At 35.4% G+C, this 18809-nt stretch overlaps 2 protein-coding genes across 19 annotated transcripts in view; one reads left to right on the forward strand and one right to left on the reverse strand.

Annotated features, from left to right (window-relative positions):
• LOC102149358 (uncharacterized) overlaps positions 1-4614 on the reverse strand; it is a 50411-nt gene extending 45797 nt beyond the window's left edge. The window contains exon 1 of the mRNA XM_023631938.2: positions 4578-4614. Within this exon, the coding sequence (XP_023487706.2) occupies positions 4578-4614 (37 nt within the window). The remainder of the gene's footprint in view (positions 1-4577) is intronic.
• ZNF438 (zinc finger protein 438) overlaps positions 1-18809 on the forward strand; it is a 186225-nt gene that overhangs the window by 22911 nt on the left and 144505 nt on the right. For all 18 annotated transcript variants that reach the window (XM_023632028.2, XM_070255478.1, XM_070255482.1 and 15 more), the window contains exon 2: positions 17763-17820. Coding sequence is in view for 4 of the 18 variants with exons in the window: in XM_070255478.1 (XP_070111579.1) it covers positions 17793-17820 (28 nt within the window). In the remaining 14 variants the exon portion in view is untranslated. The remainder of the gene's footprint in view (positions 1-17762; positions 17821-18809) is intronic.

Here is an 18809-nt window from a genome sequence, read left to right on the forward strand (position 1 = left end):
CTGCTATCCAGAGCTAAATTTGTTTTTATTAAAGAGCTAAGTAGTTTTAAAATCAAATTTCAGAAAAAGTAGAAAATAGAATGTAATATTTATCAGATTTGTGAAAGATCAGTAACTCAGTATCGGAGCAATGAAAAACTCACCAAGGAAAAGAACAACAGTTTTGAATATATAAAATTTAAGACTTATTCACAGTGAAAAAATAATAGACTGGGGGAAATGTTCATATCAAGTATGACTAAGGGTTAATATCTGTAATACCTGAAGAACTCTCTCAAACTTAATGAGGAAAAAAAATCAAGATTTAGTACATAAGTGGACAGAGAATTTTAGCAGATAATGAGTAATACATTTAATAATAATGTGGGAATATGTTCATCATCATGGTAATCAAAGAAATGCATTTTAAATCAATCTTGAGTCACCCCTTCTCTTCTCTCGAAAGTACTGAAACTTAAAGTAACTCTCAGTTCTGGTGAGGTTTTAAGGTATTGCGGTCATTCCCTCCTATTTGTTTCTTGAGCTATAGCTAACCCAGCCACTGCCTGTCTCTGAACATGTATGATTTCAGCTTCTTATGCCTTGGCCATGTGTATGTGTTTTCTCCCTCTTCCATCTGACCTCCTGTTGACTTCTCATCCCTTGAGAGCTGCAGTGGGATGCAGGGGGCGTCCTGACCAACTCAGCACTGCTGGTGAGCTGCCCGCTCATTTGCACCCAGGCCTGCACTGCAGTCCTGGGTGTATGAGTCAAACCCTGCCCCTTGACTGGGCTGTTCTTGAGGTTAGGGGTGGTCAGTTGTGCCTCAGGGCCTGGCACACAGTAGTTGTTCAGTCAATGTTGAACTAAATTATTGAAATTTGGTGAATGTTTTAATGAACTACAATATGTCAAGGTGATGGAATAACATGATCACTGAAATTATGAGTGTAATTTATGGCAAAATTTTGTAACTGAATACATGATGGTTTAGTGTGATTTCAGCTGCATTTGAAAAGGTAATAATCCTGTTTGCTAGAATTTTGATGATCCCTTTAAGTTGCTTTATAAACCAGCAGTGGGGAAGAAGTTGGATAGTAACCTTCTCCCCATGAACAATCTGTAGGTATGTATTCAGAAGTGGAGACGTCTTCTTTGGACTCTTTTTTCCTTAGTAATGAGCATAAGATCAGGTTAAATATTCCACAGATCAGGTTAAAAATGCATTGTGAAAATTCTCTTCTCTTGTGAAAATTCATTATACAAACAAATATGTATTAAGCATGTTCAAAATGCCAGCCACTCTTCTAAGCTCTGGGGTTAAAATAATGGCAAATAAAGTGTAACCCCGACATGAAGATTATAGGGGAGATAGGCTAAGTGATTATAGTAAGTGTGATAAATGCTGTGGTGGGGAAGTGTAGCAGGGACACCTGACTAGTGTGGGGACAAGTGTGCCTTCTTGAGGAAGGAGCATTTAAGCTGAGACCAAACGGCTGAGTGGAGGTGACCAAGGAGAGGACAGGAAGGGCATGAGAGCAGTGACTTGGAGAGGAGAAGGCCCTGCAGCTTGAGGAAGTACAGTGTGGCAGAGTGTGGCGAGTAGAGAGTGAAGAGAGAGGGCGTTGGAGAGGTGAACAGAATCCATGACTAGGCCCGTTCCCCTGGGACTTGGTAGAGGGTGGAGGGAGAAAATGATGTATTTTCCAAAGGAAAAAGTATTATTCTGCTTGGGTGTAGTTCAAACAATAGTCTTATGCATATGGTTTTATAAGGCTTTTATTATTCCTAGTAATGGAATGACTCATAGTAACATTGTTTCTATAGGAAAAATGTTTTGGGCTTCAAAAACTGTCTTAGAAGTTAACTTGCAAAAAATTTTTCTCACCATTTGGGGACTGCTTGGAAAGGCACACAATTGTAGTGTTTTTTGTTATTTGTGCTCAAATCATGCTTTGTCTGGTGTTTATCTATGTGGCTACAGTGTTGATTTTCCACCCTCTGATATGAATCAAAGGTAGCATTCCGCAGATGTGGTTGAAATGTTTTCTTTTCCTGAACAGATTTAGAAAATGTGTGGAAATAAAAATAGAAATCTTTTCATAAATTTTTTGGTTTTCAGAGTATTTGTTCTTCAAAGTTAAAGATTCCTTCTGTAAACTATATTTTGGTATAGTGTTATATACTATGAAAGTATGAAAGATGAAACGGACTTGAAAATTGTTAGAAAGTAAAAGAGATTGGTATGGTTTCACTATGGAAGTCAAATGGAATGCAAAAGGTAAACAATACAAGGATAAAATGCCTGCTTTTAAAAAATACTTTAATAACCATGAGCTTATCATCATCATCTTCTTCATTAATAGCTATTGTTATCATTAGAAACACTAGATTTTTTAAAGCAGAAAAGAGCTGTTAAGGCCAGTCCTTTTATAAAATAGATCTATATGAGCTTCATTTTGTTTAATAAGTGAAACTTCAGGCTGAAACTCCCTCAAATTCCTCTGTCTCCACTAGGCAAAGTTAATTTCATCCACACCTGTCTCAGTGAACATACCTTTCTTTCTATATCAGTTAGAATCCTTTAGCTGGCAAGTAACAGAAGACCCAACTGAAAATGGCTTAAATAATAAGTAAATTTTATGATCTCATATAACTAGAAATCTGGAAGAAAGATGGTTTTATAGTTGGTTCAGGTGTCAGCTAACTGCTGTCATTGGGCTCTTGGGATCTTTCTGTCTTTCCATTCTGCTGTCATGGATGAGTTAGCTTTTGTCCTCAGGCTTGTCTCCTCCTGGTCTCTAGAAGGCAGCCAGCTTTAGGTCCAAGATTTACATCCTCATATCAAGGCATCCAAGACTATAAGAAAAGAAGGTGTCTCTTGTAGTTTGGGCTGCTATAACAAAATACTGTAGACTGGGTGGCTTAAACAACAAATATTTATTTCTTGTGGTGCTGGAGTCTGGTAAGTCCAAGATCAAGGTACCTGAAGATTTGATTCTTGGTGAGGGCCCCTTCCTAGCTTGTGGACAGCCAGCTTTTTGCTGTTTCCTCACATGGTAGAGACAGAAAGCTCTAGTCTCTTTCTCATTTTATAAGGACACTAATCCTATTATGGGGGTACTTACCCCCATAATCTCATCTAACCCAAATTATCTCCCAAAAGCCCCACCTCCAAATAGCATCACACTGGGGATTAGGCTTCACCATACGAATTTTGGGGGAAACACAAACATTCAGGCTATAGCATCTCTCTTATGTCTTTTTTAAGTGAAAAATCTTCCCCAGAAGTCTCCCAGCAGACTTGACTTCACTAGCCAACTTACATGATATAAGCCATTTCTAAACCAGTCAGTGGCAAGAGGTATAGAAGTCCTAAGACTGGCTTAGACTAGTCAAGAGTCATGGCCTTCCAGCCCTCCTGGAGAAGAACAAAATTAGGATTCTGTTATCCAGGAAGGAGAGTGGACCGGGAGGCAACTGCAGTGCCTGCCCTACTCTTCCAAGCTCAGTTCCTCTGCCTGGGCTCCCAATCCCTTCCTACCTTTTGGAGGACTTTATTCTCTTGATTATTTTCTCTCACCTTTATGTTCAGTCTGTCTCTCTTCTCATTCCTTATCTTCAAGCTTAGTGGTCTACATGTGCTGTCTCTGTTTCTTTTCCTCCATTTTATTCTTAAATCTTTTGTAGTCTGGATTCTGCTCCTCCTAATAATAAACTTCCCCTTCTCGTATCATCAGTGCTCACCCGATTGCCTCATCCTTTGCCAGTATTATCTGTAGCGTTTGGCAAGACCAGTGGTTCTCCAAGTTTAGCATACACCAGAATTATCCAGAGGGTGATTAAAATACAGATTACTGGGTTTCATCCTCAGAGTTTCTAATTCAGTAAGTCTGACATGGGACCTGTAGACTTGAGGTTCCTTAAACTCCCTGGAGACATTTGATATTATTGATTTTACTAATTACTGCTTTCTTCCTGAGCTTCAAAACTCAAAATTGCCTCTCAAGCCTATGCTTCTTGTTCCGCCTGTATTCTTTTCTTATTGGTGAGTGACAGTGTTCTTTTTCTCCAGTAAGAAATCTGGAACTCCCCCTAGTTCTTTACTCCTTACCCCCATATACAGTCAGTTGATGTTCCATACTGTAAGTATCCCTCAAGTGCATCATTTTCTCTCCATCACTACAGTCTCTGCTTTAGTTTGAACCTTCATTTCTTTTCACCTGTGCTGTTATAATGATTTCTAAAGTGCTTTTCCTGCTCGGATCTCAGACTTTCTCTTATTTATACTTCATACTGTTGCAAAGTGATTTTTGTTCTTTTAAATGGTAGTCTGATCACATTATTCCTGAGCTCAAAATTCTTTGGCCTCCTGCACCTTCCAGATAAAATCCAGACTCCAGTGCAAACAAAGGGCTTCAGGATTGGGTCTCTTCCCATCTGTCTAGCGTTTGCTTCTCTCGGACCCCGCCACTCTGGGCTTCAGTGCTGACCTGGCCTCAGTTCTGAGTTCTCTTGGGCCTTGGTGCCTTTGTACATTTTCTCCTTGCCTGAAACACTTCTCTCTCTCCTTCACTGCTTTGGTAGCTCCTGCTTACCTTTCAAGACTGAGCTCAGGGAGGCCTCTACTGTCATGCCGCTTCCCCGGCCCCTTTTCTGTATCTGGGAATTAGATCCTCCTTTTCTGTTCAACCATAGAGAAATGCAAATGGTACTTAAACACACTGCTCAATGCTAGAGGTTTGTTTACTGCTTGCCCCCCTCTAGACTATGATTTCTTTGAGGAAAAGATTCTACTTTTCATCTCTTTCCTGATATAACTTAGTAATTGGTCAATAATTGTTTGTCGAGTGATTGAATGTTAAGGACACTCTTTAGTGAGAGAACCTGATCATAAAACTGAATCTGGAGAATTTAGGACTGGGAAACAATTTGGAGGGTAACGGAAACACTTTAGACTTGATTTGTTCAAGATTCTGGTGGAATTAGTGGTTCTTAGAGTCTGTTATAGGGCAGGGGTCGGGGTTGGTGATAAGTTGTAGAAATCATTTGAGTGATGTTCAAATTAGGTTGCTATTTTCATTTTCTTGAGAGTTTGAATGAAATCTGGAAATACGGCTGCTGTTACAGTTCTTTGGCATGTTAAGAACTCTATCCAGTAAGAGGAGAACATCTGATTTCAAACTTTTCTGATATATATATAAAAGGATGCTAGGCCCTATTTATTTCATTGCTCTTTGAGAAGTTTATGTAGACTTGAAAACAAATGGTAGTTGTCACAAAACTGCCATTTCTGTGATATATAAATTTTATTTTTAATGTTTTAAAGGTTAGCTTATTCATCCATTGTTCTTGGAAAATATATATCTGCCAAAAATTTCAAAATAGATTCTGTTCAGTTCAATTTCAAAAATAGAGTTGTACGCTCTAAACTTGCATTGTCCATGTGGTAGCCACCAGCCGCATATGGCTATTTAAATTTGAATTTAAATTAGAATTAAATTAAAAATTCAGTTCCTTAATCATGCTAGCCGCATTTCAAGTGCTTGATAATTGTATATTGGACAGTACAGATATAGGATATTTTCATCGTCTTAATAATTTAGTCAGATGATTAGCATATAATCTCAAATTCCTATTTTTAAAAAAAATCAAAAAATGTTCTTTTGAAAAGAAAGTCTTGGGGCCGGCCTGGTGGCGCAGTGGTTAAGTGAGCACGTTCTGCTTTGGCCGCCTGGGGTTCTCCGGTTCACATCCCGGGTGCGGATGTGGCACCGCTCAGCACGCCATGCTGTGGTAGGCATCCCACATATAAAGTCGAGGAAGATGGCTCTTCATCTCTTCATGGATGTTAGCTCAGGGCCAGTCTTCCTCAGTGAAAAGAAGAGGATTGGCAGCAGTTAGCTCAGGGCTAATCTTCCTCAAAAAAAGAAAAAAAAGAAAAGAATGTAAAACAACAGATATAGAAAACCACCCAAATAAAATGTATGCTTTAATGAATTATTACAATGCCAGTAACCCTAGGTCAAGAAATAGCACTTTGTCTGTTACCTTTGAAACTTCCATGTGTCCTGTGTCAATCATATCCCTCTCTTCTACCGTAAGTAACCATTCTCATAACTTTCATAGTAATCACTTGCATTTTTCTTTTTATAATTTGCAGATCCAGTTTGCTTCCTTAGACACTATAGTTTGGTGTTAACCAAAATAAAAACATTTTATTGAAACATAATTCCCATGTCATAAATTAACTCATTTAAAGTATACAATTCAGTGATTTTAGTATAGTCCCAGAGTTGTACAATCATCACAATCTAGGTTTAGAACATTTTCATCACCCCAAAAAGAAAGCCATACCCATTAGCAGTCACTCCTCATCCCCATCCTCCCAATCACCCCAGCCCTGGCAGCCATTAATCTCCTTTCTGTCTCTATAGATAGGCTTATTCTTATTTTTCATATAAATAGAATTACACAATAAATAGTCTTTGTGTCTGACTTCTTTCACTTAGTATACTTTTTTTGAGGTTCGTCCATGATGTAGCATATACAGTTGTCCCTCAGTATCTGTGGGGGATTGTTTCTAAGACCCCACCTCGCCTCCTCCACCTCCCCACCCAATACCAAAATCCGAGGATGCTCAAGTTCCTTAGTTGACGTTGTGTATCCATGGGTTCTGCATCTGTGGATATGGAGAGTGATTGTATTAGTACTTCAGTCCTTTTTATTGCCAAATACTATTCCATTGTGTGGATATGCTACATTTTGTTTATCCGTTCATCAATTGATGACGCTTGGGTTGTTTCCACTTAGCAGCTATTATGAAGAATGCTGCTATGAACATTTGTGTACAAGTTTTTGTGTGGATTATGTTTTCATTTCCCTTGAGTATGTACTTAGTAGTGGAATTGCTGGGTGAAATGGTACTCTATGTTACAACCTTTGGAACTGCTAAACTGTTTTTCTAAGTGGCTGCACCATTTTGCATTCCCGCCAGCAATGTGTAGTGTTCCATTTTCTCCACATCCTCATCAATACTTGTTATTATCTCTCTTTTTGATTATAGCCATCCTAATGGGTGTGAAATGGTATCTCATTGAATAGCAAATTGACTTAAATGAACTGTTTTCCTTTGCATTTCCATGGGAGCTAATGATGTTGGGCATCTTCTCATGTGCTTATTAGCCATTTGTAAATCTTTGGAGAAACATCTTTTCAAATCATTTGCCCATTATTTAATTTTTATTAAATTTATTAAATGACTGTTTATCTTTTTATTAATGAGTTACAAGAGTTCTTTATGACTAATACCAGTCCCTCTTAAGATACATGATTTGCAATTATTTCCTCCCATTCTGTGGAGTTTTTTCATTTTCTTGATAGCATTATTTATAGCTGAGAAGATTTTAATTTTGATGTAGCCCAGTTTACCTTTTTTTTCTTTTGTCGCCTGTACTTTTGGTATCGTGTTTAACAAACCATTGCCTAATCCAAACTAAGGTCTTAAAGAGTTATTGCCATGTTTTCTTCTAAGAGTTTTATACTTATAGCACATGCATTGAAGTCTTTGATCCATTTTTAGTTAATTTTTGTGTATAGTGTAAGGAAGAGGTCTAACTTGATTTTTTGCATGTGGATATCTAGTTGTCCCCTAGAACATTTGTTGTAAAGACTACTTTTCCCATTAAATTGTTTCGGCTGGCATGCTTGTCGAGATTTACCATAAGTGTACGAGTTTATCTCTGAACTCTCAATTCCATTCCATTGTTTTACATGTTTATCTTTAAGCCAGTACTGTACTGTGTTGCATTCTGCGACTGTATGGTAAGTTCTGAAATTGGGATGTGTGAGTCTTCCATCTCTGTTTTCTTTTTTAAGATTGTTTGACTATCCTGGGTCCCTTGCATATCCTTATGAATTTTAGGATCAGTTTTTCAATTTCTGCAAAAAAGGCAGCTCAGCTTATAATAGGAATTGTGCTGAGTATGTAGACAATAAGGGGAGTATTGATATCCTAATAACATTAAGTCTTAACAGTCTGTGAACATGGCATTTTTTTCCACTTGTTTAGATTGTCTTTAATTTCTCCAAACAATTTTTTGTAGTTTCCAGTGTGTAAGTCTTATACTATTTTTGTTAAACATCTTCTTAAGTATTTTTTTTTTGATGTGATTGAAAATGGAATTGTTTCTTAATTTCATTATTTCATTTTTGGGTTGGTCATTATAATTGTATAGAAATAAATTGAATTTTGTGTATTATTCTTGTATCCTCCAACCTTGCTGAAACTGGTTATTCTAATAGTTTTTTTTTAGCAGATTCCTTAGGATTTTCTATATACAAAATTATGTTATTTATGAATAGAAATAGTTATACTTATTCCTTTCCAGTCTAGATGCTAGTTTTTCTGTTGTTTTCTTGTCTAATTGCATTGGCTAGAACCTGCAGTGAAATGTTGAGTGGAAGTGGTAAGAAATAGGACATCATGTTCTTGTCCTAATTTTAGGAGGGAAGCATTCCATTTTTCACTATTAAGTATGATGTTAGCTGTGAGTTTTTCATAGATGTCCTTTATCTGATTGAGGAAGTTCCCTTCTATTCCTAGTTTGTTGAATGCTTTTTATGATAAGATCATGTTGGATTTTGGCAAATGTTTTTTCTATGTCTATTGACATGATCCTGTGATTTTCATTATTTTTTAAAATTTTATTAATATGGTGTGTTATATTAATTACTTTTTTGTATACTGAACCGATCTTTCATTCCTAGGATAAATCCTAGGTGTATAATACTTTTTATATATTGCTGGATTTGGTTTGCTAGTATTTTATTGAGGATTTTTGTATTTATATCCATGAAGAATATTGGTCTGTAGTTTTCCTGTGATACTTTGTGTAGTTTTGGTAATAATGGCCTTGTAGAATGAGTTGAGAAGTGTTCTCTTCTTTTTTCTTTTTGGAAGACTTTGTTAAAGATTGATATTAATTCTTATTTAAATGATTAGTAGAATTTACCAGTGAAGCCCTCTGGATCTGCACTTAATCTTTGTTGTAAGCATTTTAATTACTAATTCAATTTCTTTGCTTGTTATAGGTCTATTCAGAGTTTCTACTTCCTCTTGAGTTAGTTTCAGTACTTTGTGTTTTTCTAGGAATTTGTCCTTTTCATCCAAGTTATCTAATTTGTTGGTGTATGGTTGTTCATAGTATTCCTTTACAGTACTTTTTATTTCTGTGTGGTCAGTAGTAATGTCCTTTTGTTCAACAGCTATGTAATTTGTGCGTTCCCTCTCTTTTTCTTGGTTGCTCTAGCTAAAAGTTTGTTGATTTTGTTGATCTTTTCAAAGAAACAACTTTTGTTTTCACTGATTTTCTTTCTTATTTTTCTGTTCTCCTTTTCGTTTGTTTGCATTTTATTACTTCCTTCCTTCTGCTTGCTTAGGTCTAGTTTGCTCTTTTTTTCTCACTTCTTAAGGTGGAAGTTTAGCTTATTTATTTGAGATCTTTATTTTTAATATAGGCATTTACAGCTTTAAATTTCCCTCTAAGTGCTGCTTTCTTTAGCTGCATCCTGTAGGTTTTGGTATGTTATGTTTTAGTTTTCACTTATCTCAAGGAATTCCCAAATTTCCTTTATGATTTGTTCTTTGACTCATTAGTTGTTTAGCGGTGTATTGTTTTATTTCCACATATTTGTGTATTTCCAAAATTTCCTTTCATTACTGATTTCTGATTGCATTCCATTATGGTCAGAGAACATTCTTTGCATGATTATAATCACTTTAAATTATTGAGGGTTGTTTATGACATAGTATATGGTCTATTTTAGGAAAGTTTTCATGTGCCCTTGAGGAGAACGTGTATTGTGTTGATGGGTGGTGTGTTGTAGGTCTATCGGGTCTATAGCTTTGTTCAAATCTTCTGTTTCCTTGTTGATTTTCTTCCAGGTTGTTCTATCTGATATTCAAAGGGGATATTGAAGTCTCCCATATCATTTTTGAATGGTCTATTTATTCCTTCAATTCTTCTTTCTTTTTAAACCTATTTTGTCTGATTCTCTTATGGTTGCTGTTGTGTAGTTTATCTTTTTCTATCATTTCACTTTCTACCTGTTTGTATCATTGAACCTAAAATGTATCTCCTGTAGATGGTATATAGTCTATAGTATATAGTTGGCTTTTAACAAAACAGAACCTGATAATCCCTGCCTTTTGATTGGGTTGTTTAATCTATTCACATTTAATGTTACTAATATGATTGGATTTACATCTGCCATTTTGCATCTTGTTTCCTATAGGTCTCATGACTTTTTTGTTCTTTTCTTCTTTACTGCCTTCTTTTGAATTAAGTGAATATATTCCTATGTGGTATTTTAATTTCTTTAATAATTTTTAATTTACATATTTTGCATTTTTTTTTAGCATTTGCTCCTGGGTTTATAATATGCATCTTAACTTACAATAATCTACTTCTGATTTTTGTTTACTTTCAGCAAAATAAACTTTCCTCCTGTTTAGCTCCATTTCCCTTGCCCCCTCTTTTTTTTTTTGCTACTATTGTTATACATATTGTATATTGTAGAAAATCCAACAATATATTATTATAATTTTTACTTTATATAATCTTATGTCTTTTAAAGAAGCTGAGAGAAGAAAGCAAGTACATATTTATAGAATTAGTTATATTAACTTTTCTGTTTTTCATTCTTTTTATATGTTCCTGTGGGTTTCAGTTACGATCTGGTGTTATTTCTTTACTCCAATACACCCTTGTTCTCACCTGTCTCCTCTATTTTGTTATTGTCAAATATGTAAAATTTCTATATGGTATTAGCCCAAGAATACAATTGTATGCATATTATTTTATTGGGTTAATCTTTAAGTCAGTTACAAGAAGAAAAGGGAAAAATATGCAATTATAGTGTCTGTTATAATTATATACATAATTCCCTTTATTCTCACTCTGTTTTTTGTGTGGATTCAAGTTACTGTTTTGTGTTATTTGCTTTCAGCCTGTAAAATTCTCTTTAGTATTTTTTATTAAGCAGATCTCTTAGCAACAAATTCTCTGTTCTTTTTTTTTTTCTGGGAATGTCTTGATTTCACCTTTATTGTTGAAAGAGTTTTGTTGGATATAAGTTTGTTCCTTCAAAGTTTTTTACTTTCAGCAGTTTGAATATTTAATCCTACTGCCTTCTGGTCTCCTTTATTTCTGATGAGAAGTCAGCTTTTAATCTTACTGGGGTTCCCTTGTATGTGGTGAGCCATTTTTCTCTTGCTGCTTTCAAGATTTTCTCGTCTTTGTTTCACAGCATTTTGACTATAATGTGTTTAGGTGTGGATCTCTTTGTATTTATCTTGTTTGTAGTTCATTGAGCTTCTTGGTTGTGTACATTCATAATGTTTTAATCAAATTTGGGGAGATTTCAGCTGTTATTTCTTTACATCTTTTTGCTACTCCTTTCTCTTTTTCTCTGGCACTCTGTTCATTTTTCTTCATTCTCTTTTTCTCCCTCTCCTTCAAACTGCGTAATCTGTTTATCTCTGAGGCGTACCTCAGAGATATTGCACGTTTGGTTCCAGACCACTGCAATAGTGTGAACACCACAATAAAATGAGTCACACAAATTTTTGGGCTTCCCAGTACATATAAAAGTTATGTTTACACTATACTGTAGTCTATTAAGTATGCAGTAACATTATGTCTAACAGAACAATGTATATACCTTAATTAAAAAATAACTTTATTGCTAAAAAATGCTGACTATCATCTGAGTCTTCGGTAAGTCATAATCTTTTTGCTGGTGGAAGGTCTTGTAAAAAATGCAATATCTGGGTACCAGCCCATGGCCGAGTGGTTAAGTTTGCGTGCTCCACTGCGGTGGCCCGGGGTTTCACTGGTTCAAATCCTGCGCACGGACATGGCACCACTCATCAGGCTACACTGAGGCAGCATCCCACATGCCACAACTAGAAGGACCCACAACTAAAAATACACAACTATGTACATGGGGGCTTTGGGGAGAAAAAGGAAAAATAAAATCTTAAAAAAAAAAAGCGATATCTGTGATGCACCATAAAGCAAAGAACACTAAAATGAGGTATGCCTGTATCTTCAAGCTCTCTGATTCTTTCTTCTGTCAGTTCAAATCTACTGCTGAGCTCCTCTAGTGAATTTGCCATTTCAGTTACTGTACTTTTCAATTCCAAAATTTCTATTTGTTTTTCTAATCATTGCTATATCTTTATTGATATTCTCTGTTTAATGAGATATTGTCATCATACTTGTCTTTAATTCTCTATACATGGTTTCCTTTAGTTCTGTGAACATATTTATAGTAGCTGATTTGAAGTCTAACATTTGGGTCTCTTTAAAATCAGTTTATATTGCCTGCCTTTTTTCCTGCAAATGGGTTATACTTTGCTGTTTCTTTGCACATTTTGCAATATTTGTTGAAAACTGGACGTTTTAAATAACATATTGTGGTTTAGATAATGTATTGTACTTTGTGTACTGATAACCTCAGGGCTGAGGGTTAGTGTTGTTGTTTCCTTACTCATTTATTTATTTTTTAGTGACTTGCCTGAGCTGATTGTATGAAGTGTGTATTTCCCCATAGTGTACAACCTCCCATGTCCCTGCTGAAATTTATTTTCTTGTTTTTTTCTTTTAGCCTTACTACCTAAGGCTTACCCCTTGGTCAGCATAAGCCACTTATTGGTCAAAGGTAGTGCTTATACCCTCCTAGCCCAGTTAGATTTTTACTCTTTACTGTTAGATGTGTGTGTGGCTTGAAGAATGCTATCATAGTTGACGAAGTTTAGGTATTACTCAGTGATACAGTTCATAAAGGAAAGGCAGAATAAATTCTTGATTTTCTCCTTTGATTTAATGGTTCTTAAGATAATTAGCACTGTTTTATCTCTTGAAAGTGACCAAGTTTTAAAAAAATATTATGAACGCTTAGAATTAAACATATTTGATGGATTTTAATCAGTTTCAATTATCATCATTAATAAAGCTAAAATTATTCTATCTTTGGCCAGTGGGAGCTTTTCAAAATTGGCTCCTGAGCCCTAGAATCAGCTGTTTCTTTACAAAGCCCTGGTCTCTAAGGGATGCTCATTGATACTGGGTTGGTCAGTGTTTCTAGGCCTTTTCTATAAACAGAGCTCAGAAATTATGCTCATATTTGAGATAAAATGAAAGTTCCTCACAAACTTATATTGATGCTTCCAATTAAAACTCTAGACTAGGGGCCAGCCCCGTGGCCGAGTGGTTAAGTTCACATGCTCTGCTGCGGCAGCCCAGGGTTTCTCCGGTTCGGATCCTCGGTGTGGACATGGCACCACTCGTCAGGCCACGTTGAGGTGGCATCCCACATGCCACAACTGGAAGGACCTGCAACTAAGATGTGCAACTATGTTCCAGGGGGATTTGGGGAGATAAAGCAGAGACAAAATAAAAGAAAACAAAACAAAAAAACCTCTAGACTATACTGCATTTAAATCTTCCTTCTGTATCTCCTTTTCTCTATGCCACAAGTGACTATAGAATTAGAAAAATCCCGTAATTATTCATTCATTTTTATGCCATATTACACAGGCAACAATCTCAGAATGATGACACTAGTGCTACTAGAACCATTATGATTACTGAAAACATTAAAAGACATAGTTTTGTATACACCCTCACCATCTTTAGAGCGTTGAGGACTGGCGATGTCTTCTGAGATGCCATTTATTTAGCAACATTTTAGAGCACCTTCCCTGTCTCAGACTCCCACTAGAAAGGAGGTGCAAAGAGGAGTAAGACAGGACCCTGTTCTTTAAAAGCTGGGTGGTTGGATTATTTGGTGTCATTCTGGTATAGGAACGTGTGGCCCTAGAATCTGGATTTTATTCTTCTTTAAAGGTGATGGTAGTGATTTCAATTGCATGCTTCCTAAAATAAAGCCATTTCACTTTCTGCTCTTATCAGGGGGCACCTTCCATTGGGTGGAGTTCCTTAATGCCTTCTAATCTCCCTTACCTAGTGTATTAGTCAGACATTCCAGAGAAATAGAACTAATAGGATCCATATATATGATTATAGACTATCACATCTTTTGTGGATGCGATGTATATATATAGAGAGAGAAAGAGAGAGACAGATTGAGAGAAGGAGTGTGTGTATTTTAAGGAATTAGATTACATGATTGTGGGAGCTGGCAAGTCTGAAATTTGTAGAGCGGGCCAGCAGGCAGGAAATTTAGCTAAGAGTTGATGATGCAATCTTTAGTCCAAAATTTGCAAGGATTCATGGCAGCCTGGAAACTCACACTGGGTTTTTATGTTGAAGTCTTGAGGCAGAGTTGCTTCTGGGAATTGAGAAAGTTCAGTCTTTACTCTTATGGCCTTCAACTGATTAGATGAGGCCCACTAAATTGTGGAGAGTAATCTGTTATATTTAAAATCAGTCAATTGTAAATGTTAGTCACATCCACAAAGACCTTCACAGCAATGTGTAGACTAGTGTTAGACCAAACAACTAGGCACCGTAATCTAGCCAAGGCGACACATAAAGTTAACCATCACACTTAGGTTACCATTTGATTTATTGCCAAACTGAGATTCTTTTGACAATAAGGAGTATTAAAAAATAATAAAATTATATAATTTTATTTGTTGATTGACAAGTTGTTTTTATTGGTGAATGTATAAAATAGTTCTAAGAAGTTATTTTAAAAATAAATTTATTTCTAAAAGATAACATATTTCCATGTACATTTAAGCAAAACAAAATTGTTCCATACTGATTTTCTCAACATTAAAAAGAACATAAATAGAATTCTCAGTAAAAGTTCACATACATTATTTGGTTTCTTAGTCATAATTTGTATCTAATACTGGGTCTCTGTATTTTTCTGAAAGAAATGTAGTTTTGAAATATGGTTGTACTATTTTTAATTGTTTCGTAAGATTATAGTCTTCAGAGTTTCATTTTATAGTTACTAAATTTGAAATTGTTGATTATTTTCAACAGTTACTATTCACTGTAAATCATATTTTTAAATTTGAGAATATAATATCTCTGTCGGTACTGAGGTACCCAAGTTCAAAACAAATTCTAATAAATTTAGATTATTATGAGTTTTGATTTTTTAAATAATTTAATATGAAAATATTCCAGCCCCCAAATTTTCTCAGGTAACTGGTTTTTTCTTTTTACTTTATTTAGAGTACCTTTAGTCAGTAAAACTTTTACAAGACAAAGCCTGTCCAATAATTTGTATCTATTTATAAGTCTTTTGAATAGTCTACTAAATTTAGATGCTGCTGCATTGTAAGCATTTTGAAGTTTATTTCATCCCGGTACATAGTATAACCTTATCTAAGTAAAAAAGTAGGTTCTCTGTATAAATTACATCTTGCGTTAAAAGTGTCCAAATGACGGAACAAAGTGCAGCCAAGATATAGAGCGCTCGATGGAAAAAGCACAGTGCTGTTGATGATTTTACGAAGCAAATGTTAACAGCCTTAAAGATTTCTAAGACAAGTAGCAAAACAGAGAAAATGTACTGCCATGCTGATGTATTTTACTTTTATTCAACATCATCTTTGTCACAAAAACTATTTTAGTTCAGTTTCTTTAACGATGTGCGTGTTTAAATATTTGTAAATTGTGCTTGCTAGACTACACATCTGTAGTAGATGCGATTGCAAAATGTATTTGCTTCTCCTTTGCTTGGTGGTATATTGCAGTTCACATGGCACAGTTGTGAATTATATGTGAATCACAACCATCTCCAAGTTTATTTCTGTTCCATAATTTTCTAAATAGGAACATTGTTTTTTACTCTGTGATGCCGTGCTTGACCAAATTGTATTTGTATTATTACTGTAAAAACAAATACAGGCTGTCCTCATTATTCGCAGATTCCATTTTGTGAATTCTACTCACAAAAATTTATTTGTAACTGCAAATTCTGCACTCATGGCGCTTTTGTAGGCATTCACAGACATTTGCATAGTGACAAAAAATTTGGATTGCTCAACATACATGTTCCCAGCTGAGATAAAACAAGGCACTTCTTTGCCTTTTTCTGTCAGCTCTTATACAGTAAACAAGTGTCCTTTTCGTGGTGCCACAGTTTTTGCATTTTTGCGCTTCTTGTTGGTGATTTCACTGTTTAAAATGGCTCCCAGGCATAGTGCTGAAGTGCTGTAGGTTGTTTCTACGTGCAAGAAGGCTGTGGTGTGATGTATTTTGTGGAGAAAAATACATGTTTTAAATAAGCGTCATCCAGGCATGAGTAGCACTATTGACTGAGAGTTCGATGTTGGTGAATCAGCAATGTATATTAAATTTAAAGTGTCTTTAGACAGAAGCACACGTAAAACAAGGTTATGTTTGATCAGTTGATGAAAATGTTGTGGCCAGAGGCTCACAGGAACTTAACTCGGTATTTTCTCTAAGAAGAATGGTTTACTGTTGGATAATTCAGGGTTCATGGTGACTTTATAGGATTTATTTACTGTGAATAATGAAAACTAACTAATTTTATCTTTGTTGTTGAACTTTTTGACTGACTTTAAATGGTAGTTATGGCAGCATCGGTTGTTTCACCTTCTACAAAATGAACTTCCAAAAGCTTTACTTTTGATTCCATAGATTGGATGAAAACAATCAAACTATTATTGGAATTAACTGATTTTTCTATTTGCTGTATCTCCTGACACTGAGAGAAAACTGGCATCATTTAAGTGTGAATTTCTTCTGCTAATAGAGCCAACAAAGTAACAGCTGTGACTTAACTTTGTCTATGTGAACAAGATTTGTACTCAGAACTGAGTGAGATAAACTTGAGGAACAGTCGTTTGATCTAAATGAAAAGTCATGCTTTACAGAGTAATATATAAAACATCTTTTTCATCTGCTTTTCTTAAATTGATGTCTGAGCAGGGGCAGCGACATTGAATATTTTCTCCAGTATTTCTTTGCCACCAAGTTGAAGGAATAGCTGTCCCCAGCTGCTGAGTCTGAATGCACTTTCTTTCCCTGCAAGTGGCGTGGGTGCTGTCTGAGAGAGGTGTCAGTTACGGCCCTCCAGAGATGGCTTACTGCTCAGGGTCTTTCAGATTTAACCACATGTTAAATTGGCAGCTGGGGTCACTGCACGTGCATCAACTCTGCTCAATGAGATCGTGGCAGAGCCTGGAAGTAAAAGTCCTGGCTAACTAATGCTACCATAAAAACAATCACTAGAAAGTGGAAAATCCAGGACAAATAATAAATTGAGTGGGACATTGGGATAATAGACATAAATTGGGACTGTCTCAGGCAAACTGACACACATGGACACTTTACCAGACACTTGTCTTTTTAAAAATCTCTTAACCCCAAGGTCTTGATTACTATTTTCCCATCAAAAAGGCTGTGCTGTCAATATGATTCACTTGTTTGTGACTGTTGAGTAATTGCCGCAGCATTATGCACGTGGAAAAGAATGTGAAGCATTCTTCTTAGTCAGTTTTATTCATTGTGGCATTTCTTTTTTTCTAGAACATTTTCTGTTCATCTTAAAACCTTTATTAAACTTTGCATGTCTTCATTTTTAAACTAAAGACATATAATAAATTTATGGACTTATTCTCCCTTAAATTAGTTCTTTTGTTATCTTAATAAAAATATCATACAGCAATTAACAATAGAAGTTGGGAATGAAAGGAAGGCAGTTTTTACATATATTTGATAAAAATGGATTATCTGAATATGATTATAATACTTTATATTCTATTGCAGGATTAATTAAAAGAATTTGCCATATATCTTATGACTCTACTGGAGCTGTGGGAGATAGGTAAGTGACAAGTGTTTTTTGAAAAGATATTTCTGAAGCATTAAATAATTTGATCTCATAGGTTCCTGACAAAGTAGGCAAGGGGGCATATCTTATTTCAGTGATTTACCTCTTTTTCTACTCAATAAAACAGTAGAAATATCATCTTTACATGAATTTTAATGTAACATTTCCCTAATATCCAATAAATCATATTTTCCAGGGAGCTGTAGGTTTATTTTCTATAATAATTATAATGAGGACATTGTTTATAAGACACATGGGTTTGTCATGTTACAAAACTTAAAGCACTAAAAAAAAAATCATTAAATGCAATGTGGTACCCTAGATTGGGTTTAGAACTGAAAAAAGACATTAGTGAAAAAGCAGATGAAATCCAAATAAAGTCTATAGCTTAATTAGTAGTAATGTACCAACGTCAGTTTTTCAGTTTTGTAAAACCATGGTTATGTAAGATGTTAACTTTAAGGGAAACTGGGTGAAGGGTATACAGGAACTCTGTAGTATCTTTGCAACTTTTCTGTAAATCTAAAATTATTCGAAAATAAAGATTTATTTAAAAGCAGAAAAAAATCAAGGTTTATTTGTTTGAAAATTATAGTTAGAGGTAACTTTTCTGTGTAATAGTGTGAAAAATCAAAATTATTCATTACCTTTAAAAAATCCATATTCCATGAAATAAAGATGCAGAGAAATATGCGACTATAGATTTTATCTTTCAGTTCATAAGAGGTGTGGAATTTAATTTCTTTTACATTGGCATGGTGTCCGTGAGCTTCTCCTTGTACTTGGTTACAGACTTGCTTTTTGATTCCTTTGAGGTATTTGTGTGTTCTTCGGTAGTTTAATACAGCATTTTCTATTAACACAAGCAGGCCCTTTAGGTGATTCCCAGGATACTGCTTTTTTCTTTTTCTTTTCTTTAATGTACTGTTAGAGGCAAAAAGGCTAGTAATGTGACTCGGTGTTTTAGAGTTGAGACCCTCTTA

Source organism: Equus caballus, chromosome 29 (assembly GCF_041296265.1).
Source record: "Equus caballus isolate H_3958 breed thoroughbred chromosome 29, TB-T2T, whole genome shotgun sequence".
Taxonomy (NCBI): domain Eukaryota; kingdom Metazoa; phylum Chordata; class Mammalia; order Perissodactyla; family Equidae; genus Equus; species Equus caballus.